Source organism: Chrysochloris asiatica, unplaced genomic scaffold (assembly GCF_000296735.1).
Source record: "Chrysochloris asiatica unplaced genomic scaffold, ChrAsi1.0 scaffold00056, whole genome shotgun sequence".
Taxonomy (NCBI): domain Eukaryota; kingdom Metazoa; phylum Chordata; class Mammalia; order Afrosoricida; family Chrysochloridae; genus Chrysochloris; species Chrysochloris asiatica.
This window is the reverse complement of record NW_006408574.1, coordinates 3,020,974-3,040,003: the sequence shown is the minus strand read 5'-3', so window position 1 is coordinate 3,040,003 and position 19,030 is coordinate 3,020,974. Positions and strand designations below refer to the sequence as shown.

The 19,030-nt window shown below is 50.3% G+C and overlaps 1 protein-coding gene across 3 annotated transcripts in view; it reads left to right on the top strand.

Annotated features, from left to right (window-relative positions):
* Positions 1 to 19,030, top strand: part of OLFM1 (olfactomedin 1) — a 44,288-nt gene that overhangs the window by 13,515 nt on the left and 11,743 nt on the right. The window contains exons 1-4 of one of the 3 annotated variants that reach the window (XM_006863705.1): positions 10 to 266; positions 2,008 to 2,157; positions 7,370 to 7,525; positions 9,733 to 9,952. In XM_006863705.1, the coding sequence (XP_006863767.1) occupies positions 117 to 266; positions 2,008 to 2,157; positions 7,370 to 7,525; positions 9,733 to 9,952 (676 nt within the window). In that variant the 5' untranslated portion in view covers positions 10 to 116. Of the gene's footprint in view, positions 1 to 9; positions 267 to 1,987; positions 2,158 to 7,369; positions 7,526 to 9,732; positions 9,953 to 19,030 lie in introns of those variants that run through there. The other 2 variants (XM_006863706.1, XM_006863707.1) reach the window with 2 other exon arrangements.

Here is a 19,030-nt window from a genome sequence, read left to right as displayed (position 1 = left end):
GGGGACACGGCCGGGCGCCCCTGCCCGCCGCGGTGCCGGCTGCCTGAGGCTGTCCCAGGCGTGGGAGCCGGCGCCGGTCCGAGTGCGGCGCGGGCCGGGAGGCGACGTGAGGCGCGATGTCGGTGCCGCTGCTTAAGATCGGGGTTGTGCTGAGCACCATGGCCATGATCACCAATTGGATGTCCCAGACGCTGCCCTCGCTGGTGGGCCTCAACACCACCAGGCTCTCGGCGGCCAGCGGCGGGACGCTGGACCGCAGCACCGGCGTAAGTGCGTCCCGGCCGGCCCACGCGCCCCTCCCTGGTCCCTCCCACCGCGGCCCTGGCCCAGGGCCCCGGGTCGCGGGCGGTGGGCCAAGGGCAGCGGTCCGGGGTGGCCCCTAGGCGCTATGGCTGTGACCCTGCCTCCCCACACCCCAGCCCCGCCGCTCCTCCCGCCGCGGTCCCCTAGGGCGACTCTTTTTCTGCCCGGTCCTCTGGTGGGGCAGCAAGGCAGGAGACACTGCGGTGGAGCTTTAATTCAGCCACTGGTTTTGTAAAAGGTGGTTACTTAAAGGCTAGGGAACTGAGGTCAGGGGGCTTGGGGACTTATACAAGGTCACTCACCAAGTAAGGGGTGGAGTCGCTGCTAGACCCCAGTCTGGTCTGGGAAGGAACCCCACTTTGTAAAAGCTGGACTGGACCGCGGAGCTGGGAGCTGAGCCCTGGACAGCGAGTCTCCTGAAGTCCCGAAGACTCAGTCCAGCCCTCGTGGAAAGGTCTGAAGGGGTGCAGAAGGACCGAGTGGCCTCTGGGAGGTGCGATGCGATGCGATGGATGCCTCTTGTTTCCGGAACCCCTCCACCCTACCTGCTTCCTGAGTGGCCCGACTCGAGGCCTCCGGGAGAGGGACGAGTGGCCGGTCTGTTCTGGAGCAGGGCTGACATAGCAGGTGTCTGGAGCACGAGCGAATCAGCCCGCCTGCTCTCCAGGGGTCAGAGAGAGGCGTTGGACAGGGGCCGCCCAGGCAGCCCCTTCTAAGGGAAGGAGAAGTGAAGGACATGCGCCTCGGCTCTTGCTCCCTTTTTGCTGCCTTTCCGAGGCCACAGAGCTGCTGGAAAAGAAGAAGTTGTGACCCCCTCCATGACCCTAATCACTACCACCTGGTCCGGGTTTCAATAAGACTTACCCAGCTCTCTGTAAAAGCTTGTCCCCTGTGCCGTCCAGAGCTGCTGAGGCGGCAGTGAATGGAATTAAATATACCACTACTATAGAGTCTCCTCTCCCAATTTCTCCTCCCCATCGTGGCTAAAAATAGCAGGGAGGTGACCGAGGCCAGTGCAGGGAAGGGTGGAAGAAACAGATCCAGGCTGCAGGGCCGGGCAGGAGGGTGTACAGGATTCAGGCTGTGTTTCCTCCCATAGATCCATCCGTGGCTTATCTCTGACTGCCTTGGTGGTCTATGGGAAGGACAGAGGGTGAAGTGACCCCTGCACAGCATGGCACCCAGGTTGGTGAAGCCCACCAAATGGTGTGTGGGCAGAAGCCACCCTGGAGTTGGTTGACTTGGCCACTGCAGCTCTGGGCTGCTGGGTCTGGAATGTTACCAAATGTCAGACAGCGGCAGGGTGGCCCGGCTGTGCCAGCCTGCCTGGCGGAGGTGTCGTACTTCTGAGCTGTGCGCTGTGATGCCGGGGCCAGCCAGACACTTGCTTCCCTGCCTGGGTTCTGTCTCCACTCCGCCCCCAGCCGCTGACTGCTCCTCATCTCATATAACCTAGCAGTGTGAACAGAAGCCGAAACTTCAAGCAGCCCTTGGGTGGGACTTATATTTAAAAGAAACTGCAAGCGTCTTAGCTTGTCTCCTTTCCAGCCCTGGGGTCCCTCCCTATGGTCAGATGGTCTTTGGAACATTTCCTGCCTCTGCCCTGGGATTGGATGCATCCCTCTCCCTTGGGTGGCCTCCGTCCTATGCACTGCCCATGACCTCACTTTCTTTCTCTCCTCCCCACCCCCACCCCTCCTTCAGGTTTTGCCCACCAACCCCGAGGAGAGCTGGCAGGTGTACAGCTCTGCCCAGGACAGTGAGGGCAGGTGTATCTGCACAGTGGTAGCTCCCCAGCAGACCATGTGTTCACGGGACGCTCGCACGAAACAGCTCAGGCAGCTGCTGGAGAAGGTGAGAGCTGGGGAGGGGGCAGTAAGGAGAGGGGTCTGTTGGAGCATCCGCACCAGCAGCAACGTCTGAGGGTATATATATGCCCAGTTCCAAGGCCTCCCTCTTTTCTCTTTTCTGCATGTCCCATTCACAATTATTTGTGGATGGATGATAGGGTGATGGATGGATAAATGAACTGATGGCTGGATTCTTGCATTGAAATAGGTTATGTGGGTGGATGGGTGGGCAGATGGATGGATGGGTGGATGGATGGATGGGAGGGTGGGTGGATTGGGTGGGTGAGCAGGTGGGTAGGCGGATGGGTGGATGGATGGGTGGGTAGATGGATGGGTAGGTGGGTGGGTGGGTGGGTGGGAAGACAGATGGATGTGTAGACAGATGGGTGTGTAGGTGGGTGGAGAGTCCACAGGGCAGACCTAAAGGAGGTGATTAGACCCAGCCCATGGTCACTGTAGGCTCCTGCAGAGCCAGTGGGAGAGGTCAGATGAGATTCAGGATGTCATATTTAGGAGTGATTCTCACAAGCTGATGTCCAGGGATCTTGGGCCATTGTCCGGCATCCCATTGGGGCGTTTCTGTAGGTCCTGGAAGCCTGGCTCTTGGGGACTTACAGGTGGGCATCTTCTCTCTACCTTTGGATGATTGCACCTGGCAGGTGACAGAGCCAGGTGTTCAACATGAGGGTGCAGTGTGAGCATCCCCACACAATAGGGAGTGGCACTGCACAGTGTGCAGACACACCTGGGACCCTTCTGTAACCTTCACAAGGACCACGTGGGTCACTGGGACTTATCCGCCCATTTCTCAAAGGTGAACATTTGGGTCCCGGTGTTCTAGCCTCCCCCCAGACTAACCTACCCCACTCCTCTCAACTGGCTTCTCTTGAAAAGTCTGCCCAAGGACCCTGTATTCTGGGATCATCCTCAATGTTGGGGTCTCCCAGGAGTTACAAAGGGGAGAAGGAGAAATGGAGTGACCTTCTGTTCCACTGCTCTCCCTCCCCTAAGGAAAAGGATATTTCCTAGGGTACGTCTGTTGGGTAGGGACCCTCCTTACCTTATAGAGTAGAGATGGTCACAGTCACACACCTGCACATCCACAGTCTCACAATCAGTCCCAGGGGCACACACTAAATAGTCACACACATTCTACACAAACACATGAGTTCACACACACATGCATACATACACATGTACACAGACTCACACATGCACGCATATACACATGCACATTCACACAGAGATGTACATACATACCTACACATGCACACAAGTACACACACAATTACATATATTTGCATTCACACACATACACACCAGATAATCATGCACATACACATAATCACACACTCACACATGCATGCATATGCACACTCATGCACACATAATCACGTGCACACACATATGCACTCACTGACATGCACACAATCATACAGGTGTACATGCACACAACCACATTTGTGTGCACAATAACACTGGTGTGTGCGTGCACACAATCACATACATACGCATGTCTGCACATGTGTACACAATCACATGCATGCACATTCACACATACTCGTGCACAGAGCAGCCTGGACTCTCGGAGACTGTTTCACAAGTTCCAAAATAGATGTCAGTTTTAGTAGTGAGGGGTGGCAGCTCCTGACTGGAGGCAGGGGGCTCTGTGAGCTGTGCAGGCAGACCAACCCCTCACTGTCCTCCTCACTGGGGCAGTAGGAGCAGGCTCAGAAGAATAGGGACTGCCTGGGCGGGTGGGGGTCAGATTCTTCAGCTCTGCCTTAGCTCAATCGCAGGCCTGCAACACAGTTGTGTCCTTTACTATGACTCAGTTTCCACATCTCTCAAGGGAGGGGCAGACGAGATTCTCCAGGCTCCGTAGCTCCCCCAGGCTCTCGGTCCCATGTGTGGAGACCCAGGTTTCCTCCTCAGCCAGCGTAGTTTACTCATCATTTAAAGAATGGAGTGTATTTTTTTCTACCATTTGAGCTACCTCAGTACATGATTAGAAAGCATTAACGTGCAATGAGTTAACAGATTCCACAAACATGTATTAACATCAAACTAGCCCAAAGCCTAATTGAGGCTTTAATTATTGAGAATCACAGAGGAGGGAGCTAGGGGCGGGGCTCTGGGAAGGAGACCCCTGGCAGGGATTGAGGACAACAGATACTTGGAAATAGCATTCTGGAAAGCTCTCCAGTCCCCTGGAAGGGTGGGCTTTGGGACTGTTCTGCTTGCAGGGTAGGTTAAGCACTGGGCTGTTAACTGCAAGGTCAGTGGTTCAGACCTGCCAGCCATTCATCGGGATAACAGTGAGGCTACCTGCCCCATAAGAAGCCGTTCTTTTCTGCCCTGGAGTTGGAATCGGCTCGAAGGTAGTGGGTTTGCAGATCCTGGTGGTCATTTGTCTTCAGAGGCCTGTCCCTCCTCCTCAATGTGCTGTGTGTGCTAAGGGGGGGGGGGGGCTGCCTCTCCTCCCCCACTCACCTTTGCCTCTTTCATTGCCCTCTTTCCTCCTTCTCTATGAAGGGGTACAGTGAGGGCACCCCAAGGCAGAAGCAGGGGCGGTCTCACCATGGTCCTCTTATGGAGCCTCTGTCTCCAAGCTCAGGGGCAGGATGGTACTCAGCCATCCATGTGCCTCCAGCTTTGATCCACCTGGGCACTTTCTGAAGGCACAAGTCCCAGGTCTCCCAACAGAGATTCTGGTTTTGAGTGGTCTGGGGTCTTCAGCCAGGGCTGGGGTCTGCTGACTCCTGCCTCTGCTGAGAAGCAAGTGAAGGAAGTGGGGAGCCAGCTCTGCTCTCTTGAAGAAGTGCCTAACCTGAGTTTATAGATGGACCAGATGTGTGGTAGCAGACTGGTTGCTTAGCTTCTCTGAGCCTTGGTCTTATCTGTCTCATGATATTCAACTTACATCACCTCATAGGGGTTTGCAAAGATCAAGTCAGGTCGGTCAGTCCCCATGTCTGATGCTCTGGAGGTGCTGAGGAGTTCCAGCAGTGGGGGCTCTCTTGAGCAGGGGGTGTCTGCTGCAGGCCTATGCTACCCCTCCCTCTTCTGGGCACCTGCTGCCATGCATTGGATAGGGCATGAGGTGACTATGCCATCTAGTAGCAGGGACACTGGCTGCAATGCCAGAACTCAGACACAGGGCACAGATGGTGGTCCTCTCAGGGGTCCCAGGAGCTGGAGAGCAGCTATCTCCTTAGGCTGGCCCACGCCTGCACTTTCCCACTGACCATAAAGGGAAATGTCCACACAGGGAGGACGATAGGACCTTCTTTGTCTGTAGTTGGACAACTGGACATTTTTACATCATTGTTCTCTGGGGGTGTGGAGGTTGTCAGGTTCCCTCAGTCCTGGCTTCTGTGAATGGGGTGGGCAGGAGAGGGGGTTAGATGTCCTTTACATTCCCAACCTCCCCACCACATGGCTGCAAGGTTAGGAGCTGGGGCAGTTCTGACATTGTGCATTGAGGGTCACAAACAGGCATGAAGTCCATGCTACCTGAGCAGATGTGTGGGTTTCTCCTGGGATGGGCTCTTTCAGCAAGGTGATACTCTTCTTCCCAAGGGCTCTATGGCCATGACTGTCTCAGCCAATCAGGGAATGCTCCCTGCAGGAGGTGGTACGGGGAGTAGGTCTTGAAGGATGAATGGAAACAGACCTCTGGCTTTTTTCCAGAGAGGCACTGCTGTTACACACTGTGACAGAGTGACAGGGGTGACAAGACACAAGGAGACAGCAGAATATAGAGCAACGGTGTGTCACTCAGAGCCCTGGTGTGGCACTGTAGGATCAGCACTGGACTATGAACCATAAGGTCGGCAGTTCAAACCCACCAGTTGCTCCTACACAGCATCGCTATGAGTCGGAAGCGACTTGATGGCACTTAACAACATGTATTCCTTTCCCACAAATCAGTCAAGGGAGAAAGGATCCAAGCAAGCAAAGCCCCTCCCCCACATTGGGTTTTACAAGCTTGATTTTTTTCAAGCGAATTTGTGTAGATTACATTCAGATAAAAAGTCATAAAATCCCAGGCATTTTAAATGCTGAGAGGAGTGCTCTATCTTCTTCCTACCAAGAACGCTTTTGATAGCTCTTCTTCCAACTCCCTTTTTTTGAAATGAAGTTTTATGTGTGAATGGAAGGTGGGCAGTGAGGTGGAGACCCCATTCCCCTCACTTCTCATTCCACTCAAGCCAGAGCTCAGCCTCACCGCCAAACCACTCTTCCTAGAAGGAAGAGGATTTTCAAATTCGGCAAAACTGCTGCGGAAGTATCATCTTCCCTGGTAATTGGATTCGATTGGGAGAAAATAACCCAACCCCAGGGCAGCAGGCCCCCAGCTCCATCCCACCTCCCCGGCCCCCCCACCCCACCCCAGCATAGTTGGCACGGACTGTAAGCCTGTTTCCTGCAAATAAAGTACACTGGCAGGTGGCCACACTAAAACGGTTTTTCTTTTAAGCTCTCTGGAACCCTGCTGAATATTAAAGTTCCATCTTGAGGCCAGACTCAATTCCAAGCTGCCGGTAAAAATGTAAAACAGCATTTCTTCATTTGCGGTGTGATTGATTCCCAACTATATGTTCAGAATGTCCGTGTTTACGGAGTAGTCATCTACTTACAATATTGTGGGTATGATGGATGGCAGAGAGGGCGGAGACAGACCTGATGCGGAGCTGGGAGAGCCATCCCCCTTCCTTCACCCTGCACTTAATCAACTTTCTCAGCAAGGCTGGGCTTTAGGGGGAAAGAGGATTTCTGCCCAGGGGTTCAGACAACCTAACCATGCCACCATGCCTTTCCTCTCAGCTGGTATTGATGCTTGCTTAGCTAGATTTCTATCCTGCAAAAAAAAAAAAAGAAATAATACACCTACTCCCCAAATAAAAAGAAAGGGCTAGACGACCCACTGCCCCATGCCTGTACCCTGGCTTTGCACCCCGCATTGGATTATAGGCACACATTCTGGAAGGTGGCATAGGAAATGTTTACCAAACCAATTTGCTCCGTTTAGGGAGCTCTTGGTCGTTCACGATGCTCGATGCTGGTGATTAACTGGTAAATAATGCATGGACTGCTTCTGGTTCCCTGAGCGCAGGCTAGGAAGGAAAAGGTCGGTGTCACGTGCTAGGAGACAAATGAGATCGTTTGGCACCTGCTGCAGCTCCCCCATGAACCTGTTGCCTCTTTGACAGGTACAAAACATGTCTCAATCCATAGAGGTACTGGACAGGCGGACCCAGCGAGATCTACAGTACGTGGAAAAGATGGAGAATCAGATGAAAGGGCTGGAGTCCAAGTTTAAGCAGGTGGAGGAGAGTCATAAGCAACACCTGGCCAGGCAGTTCAAGGTATGTACCTCCTCCCCCGAAGCTGGACTCAGGTTCCCTTCAGGCTTGCCCCCTGGCCCCCAGAAACAGAGATTTGGGGCACTCAAGGGAAAGGCACACCAAGGATGATTCTTTGCTGAGCAAACAGCCTCTGCCCTGGTTCTAGCGAGAGGCACCTGGCCAGAGGCAGGCTGGGGTGTGGGGGAGGGGGGCTGCTCTCAGCACACCTTCACATTCTCAAGTCAGTCCATCTGGTTCAGAAGCTAGGCCCCCAGGCCCCAAGTTTCTCTAGCCTAAGAGGCATATTAGCTGAAGGGACATCCCTAGTCCTTGTCACTCCACAGCTGCCGCAGGTAAATCATATTAGGCAAGTATTAGCTTAATTGATTCGAGTCCGTTCTGAGCAGGGATCATTCAGAGCAGTTTTTCAAATCTGACCTAATTTAGCTGTGACAAGGCGCACCATAGCTGGGCAGGGGAGACATGGGGTTCCAGCATCTTTCTCACTTGCTAGGTAAGTGTTTGCCATCCCCAGGCAGCTGTGGATATTAAAGCTGGAGTTTGTTTGACATATAATTAATTATAAATACCTGTGTATCCGTCCACACAGTGACAGCAACAGTGGGTTCGAACCAAGGGCCAAGTGTGAGGATCAGGCAGGGTGAGGTCGCTAAGAGTCAGAACCAACTTGATGGCACTTAACAATAACACATCCCAACAAAGGAACCCTGTGGTAAAATAGTTAAGACTCAACTGCTAACTGAAAGGCAGCGGTTCAAACCTACCAGCCTCTCCCATGGAGAAAGATGAGGCACCCTGCTTCCATAGAGATTGGAAACCCCAAGGGGCAGCTCTGCTCTGTCCTGTGGGGTCAGTAAGAGTCAGAACAGACTCACTCACAGCAGTGGGGTTTGCGGTGGGTTATGTACCGGTATGTATATATACAGCTCCAGTTTGCTCTGCTTCAGAATGAAGAAATGGAGAAATGGCATGCCCCTTAATTAAGGCAGGCATACAGGATTGTGAATGGGAAATCCAGCCCAGATACAAGCCCATGGGTCACATTACCTGGCCCAGCTCTAGGGGAAGTGGCGGATGCTGTCCCTCTCTGCCTCCCAGTCCTTTTTATGCTAATGTTTCCCTCGGATGCACTCCCTGCATGAAGCAAGAACTAATTCTCTTTTTAAAAGCAGTCCATTAGACAGACGGAACAGCAAGCTAATGAAGTTATAAATCTATATTATAAATAAGCTAATAGCGGCCTGAGCCTATGGAGGGGAACGAGATGCTTGTTCTTGTCAGCGGCAGGTGGACAGTTTGTCCTTGCTCCTGACATGCTATCGTGAATAATCTTGGAAGAGACTGGCTTGTCTGGCCACAAAGCCAGAATCCTTCCCAGTATCAGGGCTCCGGTTCTTTAGCAGCACCTGGGAGGCAGCTCGGATTTGCAGGCATCTCTCTGAGCTCCACAATGTGGGGCAGTGTGCTTTGAGGGGAAAGAAAAGCCAAAACCCCACCCCTGGTCTTCTACCATGCTTAAATTGCATTGCTGAATGTCCGCAGAGATTGTCCAGAGGGGATCAAACTAGCCATTGAAGTGTGTTTTCTTGTTGTTTTCTAAGTGACCGTGTAAATGTTTCTCTGTTTCAGGCAGGCTAGTGAGTTAGTTTTCAACAGTATTTCATTTTCTTGCTTGCAGGGCTAACTTAACAGACTTTTTTCAAAGCTGCAGTGACTGGAGGAGCCGCCCACTCCCCTGTAACCCTGAGAAAGAGCCCGAGAGCTTTGTACATCATGCCTTTTTACTATGATTTCCCAGTACTTAGCACCATATCACTAAGGAATCTTGAATACAACCAGGATCCTCCTTTGCATGCGACTGTAGATGCATTTCATGAGTCGTTTGAACCCTTGTCAATGCATTTTTTGAAAAAGAAAAAAAAAAAAAAAAAAAAGAGAGAGAGAACTTTGTGTATGTAACTGAAAGCATGTAACCTTCAGATGCTGCATTCTGAACTGACAAATAAAAACCTTTCCCAAATATGCTCGTGTTCTGAAGACTGTTTAATATGCTCTTCGAACTCATTTGGACCAGGAGAAATTAATCTGTCCGTAAAGCAGCACAGTGAACGTGCCCTGTCCTTCGCGTAGGGAGCAGCCAGGCCAAGGCAGGGTGTGACGAGTTTTTGCACGCATCGCATTGAACCCAGCTTATTTTAACCTTGCAGGCGATAAAAGCGAAAATGGATGAACTTAGGCCTTTGATACCCGTGTTGGAAGAGTACAAGGCCGATGCCAAATTGGTATTGCAGTTTAAAGAGGAGGTCCAGAACCTGACGTCCGTGCTAAACGAGCTGCAAGAAGAAATTGGCGCCTTTGACTACGATGAGCTGCAGAGCAGAGTATCCAATCTTGAAGAAAGGCTTCGTGCATGCATGCAAAAACTAGGTAGGCCCAGACCCCGGCGGGCGCGGCACCCGCCACCTCCCTACACAGCACTGCCTTAGGGTGCTGGTGTGGACAGCGTCCACCTGGCTTCAGCGAGGTGATGGCTGCTTAGGGCTTGAAGAACGTAGCCAGGAGGTCTGTAGACAGAATTCCACCAACATCATCCCCAGGGCTTTGTCCCTGTCTTGGAGAAAGTCTAGTTCGCAGGCCCACTGTGGATGGTACTGGGGGAAACGGGGTGCTATCGGGTGTTGCATACCCTGAAGAGTGTGTGTGTGTGTGTGTGTGTGTGTGTGTGTGTGTGTGTGTGTGTGTGTGTGTGTTGGGGCAGGCTGTGAAGATACACACAGTAATAGGGCCGGAAACATCCATCTCATTCCGGGTTGAGCGGGAGGGTTGCTGGGACGCGGCTTGAGGAATTGAATCACACGCCGCTCGAACATAAAGGAAAATCAAATCCAGTCACACCCCAGTGGATGATTACCAGTGAAGGTACCCTTCCTCCCAGTCAGGAAAGGGGGGAGCTCTGAGATTCTGAGGCCCCACCCCCATTCCGTTTCCAAGGCAGGACCCTCAGTGCGGGCTGACCTATTGGGATTCTTCTTCATGATTAAATGCCACTTTCCTCATGGACTCCGGTTAGTGATTGCCACAAATCTTCACTTGTTCATATCTGAGTTCACTTTGAAGTAGTCCATTCTAAATCCCAGCCCCATTGGTAGGTTTTCGTAATAAAGATTAGTGGGCCCTCCTCATCAACTGTTGTTTTTTTTTGTTTTGTTTTGTTTTTCTTTTCTTTTTTGGTAGCACAAAGACTGTTCATGCTCATCTTTGACCTCTTTAAGGACCACTCTGGGTGACATCGAGGGGCATTTTGGTTCCACAGGAAGCTAGCTAGGGGCTTTATCAGCTATCCTAACTGGTTTCCCTTTTTCTGTTTTAGACTTAAAACATCTAAAACAAAAACTAATGCCTTTAAAAGTCCCTAGGGTGGCACTGTAGGATATAAACACTGGACTGATAACCACAAGGTAGGCGATTCAAACCCACCAGCTGCTCTTCAGAAACCCTATACAGGATTTCTATGGGTTGGAACCAACTCAACAGTACTGAGCAACTAACACTAGCACTGTGAGGCATGTACAAGACAGAGAACAGTCCCTAGGCAAGAAAAGCGAGTCATGGGGTTGGACGACCCTTTTTTTACAAACAGCCAAACGATCTCTGTAGATCTGCGTGTCTTAGTTCTCTCGTGCTGCTATAACAAAAATACAAAAAGTGGCTTTAACAAGCAGACATTTATTCTCTCACGGTGTTGAGGGCTAGAAGCCCAACTTCTGGGCTCAGCTCCAGGGCAAGACTTTCTCTCTCTGTCAGTTCTGGGGGAAGGTCTTCATCTTCTAACCTGAGGGCTTGGAGTTCCTTGGAGCTCTCCATGGGTCTTCTTCTGGGTCTAGGAGGTTCTCAGCACAGGGCCCTCTTCTTTCTGGTCACTTCTCGTCCTGAGATTTGAGTAAGGAAGTGACTTGTGTCATGCCCTCTTATAGGGCTGTGACGCAAGATATATCTCATACTAACCCTGCCTTGTCAACACAGAGGTTAGAATTTATAACATAAAATACAAGATAATTACCTCAGATCACAAAATGTAGGATAACCACATAATATACTGAGAATCATGGCCTAGTCAAGTTGACACACATTTGGGGAACACAGTTCAATCTAAGACATCCCACGCTTTGTTGTGTTGCTGTTAAGTACAGTGAGTCAATTCTGGGTCATAGCGACCCTGTATGAGGCTTCCAAGGAGCAACGGGTGGGTTTGAACCATTTAACATTAGCACTTCAGTGCTTCTCCTACAGCACCATTTCACCCCTTAACACCCCCCAAATTCATGTCCTTGCCACATTCACCCCATTGTGTCATACCAAAAGTCTTAAGTAGATTCTGAGCCCAAAATCTCATCTTCTGAATCATCTGAATTAAATGTAGATGAGACTTCAGGCATATTCCACCTAGGGCAGAATACTTTTTAATCTGAGAACCTGTAGAATCCAGACCACAGGTTATTTGTCTCCAAAGCACAATGGTGGGACAGGCACAAGGTAGATTTTTTTATTACAAGTGGGAGAAATTGGAGCAAAAGAAGAGATAACAGGAGCCAAGCAAGTTCAAAACCCATTAGACAATTTATATTAGGTCTCAAGATTTGAAAATGGTCCTCTCTTCTCTGAGACCATCTGTCCACGGTGCTGTCCTTTATACTCTGGGTCCTGGCCACATTTCTCAATTCTGGGTGGAGACCCCTTGGCCCTGGGCCTCCATTCTGCCTTCTAGGCCCACTGGGACAGCAACTCTACTCCCTTTGCTCTAGATGGTCCCATTCTTCTAGTCCATCCAGGTGGTGACCCTACACTCTTAACCTCGGCAGGTCCTATTCTTCTGCCCCTTGAACATGGAAGTCCTGCCCCGCCCCATGCTTTGTCCCTCTGGCAGACCTTTATGGCAGCCTAGATTCCAGAAACGAGTTAGCAAAAATCAGGTTCTTTGAAACCCAGGAGACTGGGGCCCCACCCTTTGGAACTGAGAAGGTCCTGCTTCCTCTAGCTTCTTGAACATTTGTGCTGGTCTTGGAGCTGTTCCAGGAAGAGTTATGTTCTCTTCTTAGAGGACAAGAGATGTAACCCCTCTGTCTTGTTTCTTGCCTGTAGAATTCCAAGAGGCAGACAGCATTCTTTCCTTCCATTCTTTCTAAGCAGATGGGTTTTCTGCTATGGGGGTTGGTTAGATTGACCAGTCACAGGCTTAACCTCTTTAACAAAAGTTTCGTGTAGCAACATCTTTGGTGAGTATTTTAGGACATGTGTCCTTAGTTTGTGCAGCAGAATTTTCCAAATCTTCAAGTTCTGTTTTCGTTGTGTGCAGTTCATTTTTAAGTCCCTCTCTTTCCTCTTCCATTTTACTAGGTCTTATTTAGAAATCTCCTCAGCCAACTACACAAGTTCATCTATCTTTCACCAAGTATTTGAGCACAATTCTGACAGGTCCTTTGCCAATGCATAAGAAATATCGCCCTTTCCCCGTGACCCAATCACATGTTGGTCTTGTTCATTGACCGGCCACATTTCTAGCTACACTCTGTTGCTGGCGCCATATGTATTCTGTAAGATGACAGAACCTTCTCTACAGCTTTCTTTGCTTCTTTTTTGTAAGATAAACGGTGTGACTCAAGTCAGGATGTGACTTGAGTAAGGGTGTTGCTTGATTCACAATCACTTGTTGGGCTATGACTCAGTATACACCCCCACACTAATCCTGCCTCATTAACATATTTGTTGTTATTGGGTGCCATCAAGTCAGTTCCGACTCATAGCAGCCTTATGCACAACAGAATGAAACACTACCCGCTCTTGCACCAAACTCCTAACCATCGTTACACTTGAGCCCATCGCCGCTGCCATTGTGCCGTCCATCTTGTTGGAGGTCTCCCTCTTTTTCACTGACCCTCTACTTTACCAACATGAGCTACTTCTCTAGGGACTGGTTCCTCTATGAGAGATGAAGTCTTGACATCCTGGCTTCTAAGGATCATTCAACTTGTATTTCTTCCAATACAGATTTGTTTGTTCTTCAAGCAGTCCATAGTGCTTTTAATATTCTTCTCCAACACCATAATTCAAATACATCAATTTTTCTATGATCTTCCTTATTCATTGTCCAACTTTCACCTGAATATGAGGCTACTGAAAATACCATGGCTTGGGTCAGGCATACCTTAGTCCTCAAACTGACACTTTTGCTCTTGAACACTTTAAAGAGGTCTTGTACAACAGATTTGCCCAATGCAATGCATCATTTGATCTCTTAACTGCTGCTTTCATGAATGTTGATGGTGGATCCAAGCAAAATGAAGTCTTTGACAACTTCAATCTCTTCTCCATTTACATGGATGTTGTTTATTGGTCCAGTGGTGAGGATTCTGTTTTCTCTACTTTGAGGTGCAAGCCATCCCAAAGGCTGTGGTCTTTGATCTTCATCAGTAAATATTTTAAGTCTTCTCTTCTTTCAGCAAGCAAGATTGTATCAACTGCATATCACAGGTCATTAATGAGTCTTCCTTCAATCCTGATGCCATGTTCTTCTTCATATAATCCAGCTTCTCAGCTATTTGCTCAGCACACAGGTTGAATAAGTATGGTGAAAGAATACAACCTTAGTGCACTTTAAACCATTCAGGGTCTCCTAGTTCTGTTCAAACAACTGCCTCTTGGTCTATGTACAGATTCCTCATGAGCACAATACAGGGTTTCCAGGATTTATAATGCACACAGTGGAGGGAAATACATCCAATCACAAAACAAAAGACAACCACACCATGCTGGGGGTCAGGGCCTAACCAAGAAGATGTATTTTGGAGGGGCCACACTTCAATTGGTAACTTCACTGTGGGTATTCCACAGGGACAAAAAGGTTTAGAAGTAGACAGTAGGACAGGCTGGGAGCTGAGGAGTGACTGTTTTAGTATGTTCAGGGCAGGCGTGCTACAGTGACACGCAGCCATGCCATGTTGTCAGGCCCGGGTTCTGGGTCAGTGCTGGATGGCTCAGACAATGCCTGGGGGGTCTGAGTGGGTCATCCTGCCATCTCTTCCCATGCTGACATCATAGGCGTCTGTGTGAATGTTGTCACTCTGGGCTGTGTGGGGATTTCCTCTGGGCACAGCCTCGGACTTTCCACACATAGAATCTCTGAGTTCACATCCCATCTCTCTCAAGTCCTTGACTGGGGATGACACACCCTCCTAGGCTGCTCCTTAAGCCTCCAAATCTGGAGCTGGGGAGGTGTGGCTATTTGTTATTCATTTCCTGATATTCAGCTGGGCATACCAGCGAGACACTAAGGGCAAACCTCCACCTTTTCCAAAACATAAAAGTATCAAGGGAGCAAATGGAAATTCTGAGTAAGAAGTTCCAAGCTGTTAGCCGTCCAGGGCTTTTCAAGGGGGCTGACCGTCTGCCTCAGCGGTTCTGGCCTTCCCACCTGTGCTGGCCTATTTTAAGAAGCTAGGTGTGTTTAGATTGTGGCTTAGGTTCTTAGATTTTCACATGGTTCCAGAAAGGCGGGTTTGGGAGGATGGGTAGGGCCCCAGAGACCATTTCTTCTCCACCCTGGAGTGTAACCTCTGGGTGTACCTCTGTGCTTACTTCTTCTTTTGAAGAGAGCCTTTGCATGTCGACAGAGCCCTAATCAGAATCTCTGCATTTCACTAGCACCTGGGTGACTCTGATACTCACCAAGCCGTTAGCCCCATGGTCCCAGAAGGTAGTGTAGTAAGAGTCACTGTACCACCAGATAGCTAGCCGTGTGGCCTTCCTTACGCCTTACCATCTTGAGTCTCAGCTGCCTTGTCATTTCAGGGAGTTTCTGTTTCTGGGAGGACAGTATGCATTCATGGGAGTCATTCACACCCCAGCCTCCAGGAGGTCCCTGAACAGAGTCTGCTAAGAAGGATGGGTGATACATAAATGGATGATGGATGTATGGATGTATGGACTATGGTGAGATAGATGATGAAGAGATGGAAGATGGAGAAATGATAAATAAGAGATGGATGATAGATGGGAAAATAGATAATGATGAGAGAGAGATAATGGATGATAAGTAATAGATAGAGGTTGTTGTTGTGTGCCGTGGAGTCAGTTCTGACCCATAGCAACCCTGTATGGGGTTTCCAAGGCTGTAAATCATTATGGGAGCAGAAAGCCTCGTCTTTCTCCCACAGAGCGGCTGGTAGTTTCGAACTGCTGACCTTAAGGTTCACAGCCCGATTCGTAACCACTATGCTACCAGAGCTCCTTAGATAGAGGTAGATAGCAGATAAAATACAGAAAATGGAAAATAGGTAGTTGGTAAACAGATCATTGATAGTTAATAAAAATTAGGTAAAAGAGGTGGAATATAGATGCCAGGTAGATAGAATATAGATAACTGATGGAGATAGGAGGTAAATTTGTTGTTGTTAAGTGCCATCAAATCAGTTACAACTCATAGTGACCTTGTATAGGATTTCCAAGGAGAGGTTGGTGAGTTTGAACCACCAATCTTGCAGTTCAAACCAAACTTGAGGTTGAGTGCTTATCCTACGGCGCCACACCAGGGCTCAGAAGGTAGATAAATAGGTAGTTAAATAGAAGATAGATAGTTGATAGAAAAACAGTAGATGAATCTATAGGCTGACAGAAGATAGATAGTTGATAGAGGACAGATTAACCAATGGACAGGTAGATGATAGATGACTAATACAAAATAAAGATTTAGCAGCTGCTGCTCCTCTTCTTCCAGACTTTCTTTCAAAAGCTCAGTAATTTAAGGACGACATTAATATCCTGCGGCTGCTTAGTGTTTTGTGAACCCTGCAAACAGACACCAGTCTCAAGACCGTCATTGCTTGGAAGTTGCAGATGAGGAGGCTGGCGTCTGCCAGCAAGCCCTGTTAGGTATCCTGGGTGTGGAGAACTGGCAACTCTACAGCTCTGTTTTCTCCTTTGCCCTGAACTGGTGCAGAGTGAGGGCTGACCCGAGGCGCCTTGGTCTAGTGGGGTGCTTCCTCGGGGACAGGGGACCATCTCCCTGCAGTGTTCCAGGATTGCTCTGAGTGGGGTCTCTTCTTTCAGCTCTCTGCAAATGGAAACTCCTGACCCCAGATGTTTGTAGGAACATCCCAAAACAGGGAGTATGTTGTTATGTTGTTAAGTGCCGTTGAGTCGGTTCTGACTCATAGTGACCCTGTATACTCTGTAGGCTTCCAGGGAGTGGCTGGTGAGCTTGAACTGCAGACCTTGTGGTTCAAACCGACCATGCAGTCCAGTGCTTATCCCTCAGCACCACACCGGGGCCCCTGACATACAGGTTCTGGTTACTCTCTGTTGCCATGTTTCAGGACTCGCTCCTCTGACAGGATTTGGTGTTTTCCCTGGAGGCCCAGCCAGAACTTTGTATTTGTAGCTCTGGTTTGAAAAGACTTCCAGAACTGGCTTGAGCTGCGAGACTCTGGGGGTAGCGACTTGATGTTACTGACCTGAAGCCCTCTTAGCCCCCAGTCAGCTTCTGGACAAGGGAGGGCAGAACTGCCCACGACCATGCCTGAATGCATGCACAGAACTTTGTGGGTCTCAGCAGGCCACGCACACAGGTGGACTTGAGCAGCCAGGAGCTACAGCAGCTGGGCAAAGCCAAAGCCATGAAACCCAAGGACAGTGACCCTACCCACACCCACTCAGTGCATTGACTGTCCCATGAAACCATGAACCTGTGAGCCTCAGGCCCCCAATGCCATCTCTCCTGCGGCAGCTGATTTGAGGGACTCTCCCCTTTATCCTGTCCCATGCTTCTAATGCTAAAGCCTCCCTTTTTCTCTTTCCTTTTAGAGGGCAGAAGACAGTGTTCATACCCACAGCACAGGTGACACTGGTCCCAGGGGGCATAGCTCCAGTATGGTGGCCCCCACAGTAGAACTGAGCCCAACCTAGTAAGGAGCTCCTGACCCAGTTTGGGGACACGTTCTTGTAGGGGAGACAATGTGGAGAAGACAGGAAGGACCATGGAGACAGAGCTGTGAGGCACAGGGAATCCAGACAGGTCAGTCATATGGGCCTGGAGGACAGTCCAGGGTGCTGAGAGGAGGTGAGGCTCAGTCTCAGGACTGGGCTCACATGAAGGGACTTAGTGGGTCCTGGCTGGTGGTGCAGTGGTTAAGGCACTTGATTGCTAACTGAAGGGTTGGTTGGTGGTTCAAACTCACCATTCCCACATCAGGAGAAAGATGTGGCAGTCTGCCCCCTACTGGCCCATTGAGTCGACTCACGGTAACATTGTAGAACTGAATAGAGCTGCCCATTGGAGTTCCAAGGCGGTAAATCTTGGTAGAAACAGACTTACTCGTCTTCCTCCTGAAAACAGCTGGTGCGTTCAAACCATCGACATTTTGTTTAGTAGCTGAGTGCTTTAACCACTGCGCTACCAGGGCTTCCTATAAGTCTTATTTTGCTGCGGTTGTTACATGCCATCCATAGGTTCTGCCTCACAGTGACCCCTACATATCCTAGAACCGAACACCCTCCTCACAACCCTTGGACAGCCTCAGGGATAGCTCTGCTCTGCCCCAGAGGGTCCTTGTAAGTCAGCGTAGCTAGACAGCAGTGATTTAGTTTGGGGTTTTGCCAGGGCAGTATTCTGGATCCATGTGGGGAGTGGCTGGGTGGGTTCCCTGTGCCTCCTACACACACACCTTGCCTGGGAAGCTGTGCGATTTTCAAAGCATTTCATACCCAAGGGCCATTGTGGGTCCATGAGCCCAGCTTTGCAAAGGTCCCCACCAACTCTCCCCGGTGCTCAGGAGATGAACTTGGGGGCAGGCCTCCACTGCAGCCCCCAGGCCATCTCTGGATATCCAACGGCTTTTGTAGCCTGCCTCCTAGCTGCCCAGAGACCATGCATGCTTACCAGCCTGAGTTTCTTGGCGGGCCTTTGCCCCCAGCTGGCTCAGTATCCATTTGAGAACACCCAGGTTGAAATTAGCAACAGTCTCCTTCAGAAACAGCAAGAGGCAGAGGGTGGCTTCTGCTTCGCCTGCAGGGCATCTGCCCAGGTGCCCAGCTCTGCAAAGCATCCTTCTTGAGATCCTCCAGAGCACATGGCACCCACCCACCCCTCACCCCCAGCCCAGCAGAGCCAGCTTGGAGCTGGCCAGTCTCTCCGGTTGGGTTGTATGAGTCCCCGGCCCACGTGACGAGAGGCACTTTCTGAACGGAATGTGCCAAGATTCCGCAGAGCTCTCTGCCTCAGGCAGTGCCGGGTCCTGACAGCTCTGAGGCCTCGGGCACCGCCGTCTGGACAGAAAACCAAAAATAATTCCTAACAAAGCAGCAGCCTCTGCCCAGTGGGCCAGAGCAGAGCCTGCAGCAGGTGTTCAAGGTGAGGGCACTTAGCAGGCCAGCTGGTTCCCCCCTCCACTGTGCCGGGTCTGCCTGTGAGAGGAGAGGCTGGTATGCTGAATCCAGGACCCCGGGGTGTACCTG